At 34.8% G+C, this 9,287-nt stretch overlaps 1 protein-coding gene across 1 annotated transcript in view; it reads right to left on the bottom strand.

Annotated features, from left to right (window-relative positions):
• Positions 1–5,254: 5,254 nt before the first annotated feature.
• Positions 5,255–9,287, bottom strand: part of CEP85L (centrosomal protein 85L) — a 165,450-nt gene continuing 161,417 nt past the window's right edge. The window contains exon 13 of the mRNA XM_080805139.1: positions 5,255–7,752. Coding sequence (XP_080661265.1) covers positions 7,589–7,752 — 164 coding nt within the window. The 3' untranslated portion in view covers positions 5,255–7,588. The remainder of the gene's footprint in view (positions 7,753–9,287) is intronic.

The following is a 9,287-nucleotide window of genomic DNA, read 5'->3' as shown; positions in this document are numbered from 1 at the left end:
CATTATTACAAATAGTTAAGCCTGACATGGGGTTCAATCCTACAACCCTGAGATCATGACCAGAGCTGAAATCAAGAGTCAGACACTTAACCAACTGATCAACCCAGGCACCCAGCTAACTCTCTATCTTATAAGGTCAAAAGCCTTGCCACCTGTCCTCTATTTGACTGTTAAAATTGAAGATGATTATTTAGCATCACCAATAATGATACATCATGAGTTTCCAAATATGATGAAAAATATACATCATCCAAGTAGCATTTTTGCCAAAAATGTTTGACCTCAATCTAATCATGAGAAAGAATCAGAAAAATCCAGACTGTGGCACACAAGATATTGACAAATATTGATGCTCTAAAAATTCAGAAATTCTCCAAGAAGACAATAGTTGTTTTGTTTTTTTAGAAGCTAAACCCAGGGTCTTACATGTGTTTTCTTGAATTAAGCAAATACCTGAATAATTAACGATATAGCTTAAAAGAAGACTTTGGAGGTTCCAATTTAATTTTTTTTAAAGCTCAAGTATCTGAAATCTATTTTATAGTAGTTTTGAGTCTCAACTAAACCAAACAAGATTAATAGAAACAACGTGAAAGAATGGAAAAAATAGAATTTTATGGAAAAAACATAATTTTAAAGATTTGACAATTGATTTGTTTAGGATACGGTGTGGAAGGTATAATAGCAGTAGCCCTCATAAAGACACCTGCATCATATTCCCTGGAACCTATGAAATTACATGTCAGATTACATGTCAAAGAAAAGTAGAATGTCTACTTGCATTCTACATCCAAGTAGAATTAAGATTGCTAATCAACTATGACCCTAAAATAGGGAGATTATTCTTGATTATCCGGGTGGACCAAATCTAATTTCAGGGTTTCTTAAAGGGGAAGAGGGCAGCAGAGGTGAAGCAAATAGATGGCAGTATGAGAGGGGCTTGACCTGACATTGTGGCCTTTGAAGACAGAAGAATGGGGCCATAAACCAAGGAATGTAATAGGTCTTAGAAGACCAAAAAAAAAAAAAAAAAAAAGGCAAAGAAACATTCCCCCAGAGTCTACAGACAGGAACACAGCCCTGTCAACACCTGGATTTTTAGTCCAGAGAGAACCATTTTGGAGCTCTGACCCCCAGAACTGTAAGTTAATAAATTACATTTCAATAAACTAGTAAGTTTGTGGAAATTTGTTACAGAAGGAATAGGAAACTAATATGGATGGGTATATAAGAAAGAAATCACCACAAATGATTCTTGGAATAAAGGTGTAACTTATGGAAATGTAGCAGCTCAACTAGGAAGCAGCTTTTGGAAGGAGTAGTTTAATTTTGAGCACTAACCTGCAACAGAAGTCTAGTGAGTGGTCTAGAGTCAGGTTTTGGAGTTAAAGAGGCCTGGTTCTTAATATGGCTCTGTCTCTTACAAGCTGTTCAAACTTGTTCAAGATACTAAACCTTTCTTTGGCTCAATTTTTTGGTCTTAAGTGGGGATAATAATAGCACCTACTTACTCCATAGAGTATTATAAAGAGAAATAAATGAGATGATTTATGTAAGGTTCTTACACTTGGCTGGCATGTGCTCAAATGTTGATTAATGATGATGATGAGGAGGAGGAGGAGGATGATGATGATGATATAGAAGGCACAGAAAGCTGTGCATTATTTTTAAAGCACAGGCGATTAAACAAGTTTAACCACTTGTTTTATCACTAAATGATCAGTGTAGGAATACAAGATATAAATTAAATTACTTTGTTTGCTTGTTTAGAAGGGATGTGACTGTATATAATATTTCTGCTTAAATTACTATTCTTCAAAATTGTGTATATATGCACTCAAACGTAAAGTTAGATGCAATAGCATTAAGTTAAGATTTTGTTCCTTCTTAAAGGATGTTTGCTCTGCTGGATCCACACCCCACCATTTTGTGCCAATACTAACAAGGTATCTCACGCCTCTTTTAAACGGAGTCCTATGTTTCCACACAGAATGGTTCTGTTTGGTTAGGGGAAGGTGGCATAAAGAGAAGCCCAAACCATTGGCAAAATCACTGGGATGCACACTATCAAAAGCTCTTTGTTGACTCCCCCCATTAAAATGCTTTTTTTAAACCAGATCAGAAATAATCATATCTTTCATTCTGAAGGAGAGACCTCTTTACAATCACCTTAAAAATAGTCTAGGATTTTATCCACTCTGTTTTTATTTGTAAGACATTTGCTTACAACCGAAATGGTTTGTGATGCATGATTTCCAAAGTGGTCCTTCTCCTGTTAACTGAATTAGATGTCTCACAAAAGACTGACAGCAATGTCAAATTAGTTGAACTGCAAACAGATACTGCTAATCCAAAAATTAACCAACTTCCTAGAAACATTGAGGCTATCACCACCCATATGTGTTAAAACAAGGACCAAGGGTGCCATCCACAGGGCATCTCTGGGCCTAGGCTAGCAAACCATTAAAGCTGAGATATCAAGACCCCTGCAGAGTAACCTTTAAACAATACCGTATTTGTTTATGTTTCAATAAGGTTTCAATCTCCGATTAAAAGGGGGAAAACAGAAAAAATTTAACTTGCCAGCTCAACCTTCTGGTAGTATAAAAACTGAAACCAATGCTGTCTGTTGGAAAACTGGAAAGAAAACTCTTTAAATAGGGATTTTAAAAACTGAAAAGGTGACACAGCACTATAAGCTAAAATAAATACAGGCATGCCTCGGTATTTATGGCACCTGTCATCAGAAAATCTCAGTGCCCTTCTTGGGAAGACCCTGAGAAAAAGCTTTTCAGTAACTGAAAAGAAATTGTAAGACAGACTAAAAGCAGAAATATTCTAGTCAAAGATTCTCTTGTGTATTCATAGAAAGCTTTTACCTAAAAGTCAAGTCAGCATATTCTTATCCTTGAGAATTCAGTGGAGTCTGAAATTTCGAATACATTCTTATATTAAGATTAGGCACTTCCAAAGACATATATCTTTTTATAAAAAATTTATTTCTCTGTAAATACAAATTCCAACATCACAAACAATAGTCCAGTGGAAAAATACTTAGCCATTAACATTGAAAACTTTTTTAAATTTAATAAATAGAACTTTGGCATTCAAAATTCTAGCTGTAAACCCTATTAAAAAACAAAAACAAAAAAATAACCCCTTTACAAAAAAAGAGGCAAGAATGATAGATCAGAAGGCATAAGCCAACCAGTGGCTTCACATTCTTTTTACAATAACTGTATTTCAATTAAGTCACGACCACTCTGTATTTACACATGAGGTATTCTGGGTGGTTCAAAAACTGAACCTAGTTTACAAAAACCACCAGTCATAGTGACTGATTATACACTCTGCTGTGCTTTTAATGTAACCACCTAGCTAGCACCTTACTACTTCTTGTCATCACACCACTGTGATGCCAAATTTTATGTTTCTGTATTTAAATATTTATACATATATGTACACACATATACACACGAATAACTACATTCTGGAAGGAGTTTCCTGCTTACTACACTGGGGAAAGGCTGGGCTCCAAAGACATATATCCTCTCATGTTTCCTAACCTAAGGTATCTAACCTAATAATGAAAACCTGCTCCTTGCTTAAGAAAAAATCCTTAATCAGGTCTATTTACAGAAGAAGAAGGTGCAATAATCATCAACATTCTTATAACTCATGTAAAACAGAAATGAACGCTTACTGCAGGCAAAAAGGCACAAAAGGTTCTCTCTGTATGCAGCTGCAATAGTGTTGTTAATGAATTACTGACTTGAAACTACATTAATATACTCAGTACTTCTTTTAAGTAAGGAAAAAAAAATCCAAAAGCTTTCCCCTTTCATGATTAAATGTATAATATTATCATACAGCAATATATCACCATGGCATCTTGGGGTAAAGTTGGAAATTATACTCTTTCACCAAATAGGAAATTATTTTTCTTGTTTTGTGAACACTGAAAATTGTCAAAAACAGAAACAAAATGAATTAACTTTGGCTCTGAGAGCTACAGCTACTGGCAGTTTCAAATGATATAGTCTGAGTGAGCATGGTTATGAGAATTGCTTATTATTGTAATTACATATCTATAATGATAGAAATCTACATAAGAGAACGCCAATAATTCAAACTAAAGGTGTGCCTGAGCTGAACTATGCTATGTAAAAATACAGTCCCAAATTCTCGGTTACTAAGTTATCCAATGAATGATTACTGATATTTAAAGAACGTTTTCCCAATAAAGTAATTCCTTTAAAAATATCCTCTAAGGGATTTCTAGTAATGTCTTGAACTATGACAAAATTAATTTATAAGCTCATTACTGAGTTAGAAATGTACAATATCCACTTTAGCAACACTCTGCAGCCCTTGAGATTGTCTTTAACAAGCTACTGAAAGAAGCCTAATTCAGTTGACTAAACTGTCATGACCAAAATAAATTTCACAAAAAAATAATGTTAATATTAAATACTGAATCCCATTTCAAATATAAAAAGGGACAACACTTATTTAAAAAAGAAATCCAGGCATGACTGATCTAGTCACTACTTAAGCTTTTAAAATTAGAGGCCACTGAAAATTTACTAACAGCTTAACTAAAGTATCCTTCAGACATCAAAAGGAAACACAACTATTGTGCCTTTGATTCCGTTATTTTTGTCTGCACAGGTAAGTGGGTCTTTTATTGAGATACTGTTACTTTATCCCTGCTTTAGTGTGACTGAGGCAGAATAGTATCAACTTCAAAATCCAGAAGACCAATAATAAATGTTAACACTGCATGAGATACTTCCTAAGAAGACAAGCACTTAATTCACAAAAGCATAATTAAAAAGTTTTCACATCTAAGGAAATTTCCCAATAGATTTAACTTCAAAATTTAGGTTAATTTTCATCTCAGACATATATCAGTATAATAACATCTGAGAACATCCTAGTTCAAACTAGGATAAGACACTTAGTGTTTCTATTTGCCCATCTTACTTGACCTAACAGTCAAATCTTTGTTTTCAATGAGCTATCAGTACTATTACATTCTAACAGAAGAGGGGAATTTTCTGAAAAATAAAATTAAAATTAAATGCTGACAAATAGAATACTACTATTTCATTTCCCCAAAAATATTCCCTCCAAGACTGTCTACTTATTATCTAGGTCCCTTCACAAACTCCAAACTCCAAGAGATTAATTTTGTAACTCAGGGTTATACTTAAACTATCACATCTTATTTTCCTTTTTTATTTATGAGGAGGTAGACATTTTGGAAACGGAAATACACCAGTAGTAGTCAAATTTTCTAAATTAACACATTTTTACCTCAAGACATGTGAATTAAGTAAAATTCTGTAAGTTTTAAAAGAAAACTTATTTAAAAAATTAAATATTTTACCCTAAGTCAGAAAACAAAAATATGTCTACAGTAAATTAAAGAAAAAGACCAAAAGTTTGTTTAAAACAACACTAATAACCATAAAACCCGAAAACATATACTAAAAACCTAGAAGACATTAAGAACCTAGTGACGCAAATCAGTGATTATTTATGCACATCAGTACTATCATCTTAGGGTGCTTTTATTTCCCAAACTGTGGAAGTGGAGAGGGAGGGGTTGGAGATTCTATTCAGAGAGAATGTTAAGAATGTGGTGTGTTGCACTGTGGTTTATCTCTTTCAGATGCTAGTATCTACTTAATATAAAGGCCCATTTTTACAGATATTTTTACAAGGCAGAGTTCTTTGATTCAGATTTTTGGTATAAATTTACTACTCCCTGATTGTCTTCAAACCACCAACGTTAAAAAACAAATGAACACATTAGAATGCCATGTTCTTACAAGTGACTTTTCTGTATGAGGATAGGTACTTGGAATGCAGAATCACTATCATGCACTGATTTCTTACTGCCCAGATCCTAAGAAGTAAGAGTAGGGAGGACTCAGGCACTAAACAAAAGTAAAGTCGGATGTACTTACAATGTATTATAACTGACTGTTGTAACATAACCACAGAATAACTTACTGAGCGCTGCATATTAGCCAAATTCTGAACTGAATGTCTTCCTGGGGAGTTTCCTTTAAGTTTTTATCCCACATGTTTTCACTGCTGAAAATATTTAAGAAAAATCTTTTCTAGGAGCGGTCTTTATACCAGTATATAAGTCTGGCAACAAAAACAGACATGTGATCTGTTCTTGCCCAAAACAGTATTATCCTGTTGAATTCACACCCCTTATTTCTTCTACCTCTTATTTGGTCTTGCCTACATGAGACCTGGCTGCATGAAGAAAACAAACCAGTTTGTAAAGAACAATGATTGCCATAACTAAGTGTATTCAAAAGAATGTAATAAACGTTCTAAAGTAATAAAACATATAATCCTCCCAAAATTCCAAATAAAACAGGAAAATACTTGTTTGTTAGTTTAAATAATCGTATGTCTACTTAAAAATCAGTTTCATTTCATAATGATATCCTGTACTCCAGAAGAAGAAATAACCTTGTATTATATGAAAAACCCAGTTTTTAATGTACTTTACCTAATAAATATAATTAAAATATCACCTGGTTTTGATAGTTTTATGTTTGTGATAATTCAGATATCAAGAATACAGGTTGGCTTTTTCCTAAAGTAGTTTTAACTTTAAAACATACAAAACTATTAAAATGTAAACGTGAGAATTGGATAAATAAACTATTGCTCCAGAGTGACTTTGTTAATCCTTCTTTTACAACAATGGCTTTAGACAGTTAGCATTAATTCTTTATGGCTTTGTTTATATTGATGCGTGTAAGTGAAAAATTATTAATAGTAAGGGACATGTTAAAATTAGTTCAAATTATGTTAAGTTGCCTTGTGATATATAAATTGCAATGCTAATGCAAAGATTATCACATCAAAATTTCATACCTCTAAGGCAACCCACAATCACTCTGGAAAAATAGCTGACCTACCCACAGTACTAAATCAACCCAACCCCACAACCTCATCATCGCGGCACAGTGGTTGTTCAAAAGACAAATGGTTTTGCCAGCTGTACTCCTACTAAAACACTTGCCTGCTGCTGGAACTCTTGTTCAGCCAGCCCTTGAAAACCCCAAAGAACAACACAAGCTTCTACATGAAAGAAAAGAAATACAGGAATAAACAGTGTGTGCCTTTCTCGGAAGCTTTGCTTTGACCCTAGAAATCCTTATAATTTTGTGAATAAACACACATGTGCACACATGTGCACACACATGCACACACACACAGCTACAGATAAAAAGAAATCCTATCCCTTTATCTGAAGGGCACTATTCACAGCTTGGTCCTACAATCAGTAGTATGAGAAGACAGATTTTCTTGTTTTTCTTGTACACTTCATCACATTTTTCAAATAGTAATTTGGTTTTTTGGCCTGATTAGATAAGCCCCCTTTGAAACCTCATCAAATCCCCTTTCTCCCCCAGGAAAACAAATCCACAGAAAAAAAAAGTCCTATATGTCACTTGTGACTTTCCATTATGGCTCCTAAACAGAAATATGAAGAACTGAAACACAGCAGCATTTAACAATGGGTCGTTATTGCTGTGGGACCAAGAGCTGATCACTGGGTAATGCAGTTGTCTCCCATGTCCTGAGCATAGCGGTCGGATATTGTAGTCCTTAATTCATCGATGTCCCTCCGTAACTGGCATACATCTGACAATTTTTTACTGAGTGTTTCTGGGCTATAGTCATTCTCAGTCTCTTCAGCTGAACAGTTCATTGCTGTGGAAATAAAATATGGAGAATGTCTCACACTTTTTTGACCAAAGGCATTTTAGGAATTTTAACTTAATTATCATTAGAAATATAATGCTGTATCCTGAATACCAGTCAGGTTCAGGTTTAAATGTATCATTCAGTATTAAATAGATCTTATTTACCTGCTCCTTTTAAATTTTTGCTAATTAAATTGCATTAAATCCATACTGTAATACACACGTTCAACATGTTTAAAGGATGACAACATTCCAAAAGTAAGAAAAAGCATGCTCTAATAGCTCTCAAGCTCAACTATAGCACTCATTCTGACTTGACAAAAAACTGAAAATCACTTCTGTATTAAGGAGTGATAGTTTTAATTTTTATAGACTGCAAAATGGGTTTATTAGCATGAAAGCATAAATTTCCAAAATATATGGTAAGCGTGTGTGTATGTATGTATACGTATGTATGTATGTGTGTTATGTGTGTATGCATATGTATATGTGTATATATGTGTATGTGTGTGATGTGTGTATATATACACATATATGTATATATGTACATATACATATATGTATATATACATATACATATATGTATATATGTGTAGATACACACACACACACACACACACACACACACACACACACACACATATGGAATGCTGCAACCCCATGCAATTCAATTGGGCTGATGACCTAGGGTGGGGAGGGTGAGGCCCTGAGTCAGCGCGCTGTTAATTATTTACCTCAGTTCCTCTCTTTGTCAGCACTTCTCAATATTAAAGCAGATGGAGTCAATAATTGTACAATAAATCTTTCCTTGGGGCACCTGGGTGGCTCAGTGGGTTAAGCCTCTGCCTTCAGCTCAGGTCACGATCTCAGGGTCCTGGGATCGAGCCCCGCATCGGGCTCTCTGCTCAGTGGGGAGCCTGCCTCCCCCTCTCTCTCTGCCTGCCTCTCTGCCTACTTGTCATCTCTCTCTCTGTCAAATAAATAAAATCTTTATAAATAAATAAATAAATAAATAAATCTTTCCTTATGCCTTTACTGGTATTGGTAGCTTACTGGAGGTGTAAGAGTCAGATTAACTTATCTGTTAATTCAACAAACACTAACTGAACACCTGCCATGATCCAGGCACTATGCTAGATGCAAAGGCCAGGAAAATAATGGATGTAGTGGTTTATTCTTAATGATTTACATATACTTCATAAACAAGTAAGCACAGTTAAGTATTGTAGATATCCTATCACCATACACAGACTACAGTGGCACAAGGAAGAGAACAACCAGCCTAACTGGAGAGGGTGCAGGTTCATTGGATGGGCCAAGATGCAGAATGAACAAAGGTACAAAGGCAGAAAACCAAAGAATCTGAGAAACTTCAAGAAAGTAAGTAACCAGCTCTAAAATGGCAGAGCACAAATTATGAAGGCAAGGGTCAAGAAGTAAGGCTAAAGGGGCATGTGAGACCTACCTATCTCTATTTTAGGGGACTGTAAATATTTGGAAATCAGAATCACCGTTAGGTTAGATCACTCTGGCAGCATTGTG

This window comes from Martes martes, assembly GCF_963455335.1.
Source record: "Martes martes genome assembly, chromosome: 6".
NCBI classification, from domain to species: Eukaryota; Metazoa; Chordata; class Mammalia; order Carnivora; family Mustelidae; genus Martes; species Martes martes.
The sequence above is the reverse complement of the archived record's forward strand: the minus strand, read 5'-3'. Positions and strand labels throughout refer to the sequence as shown.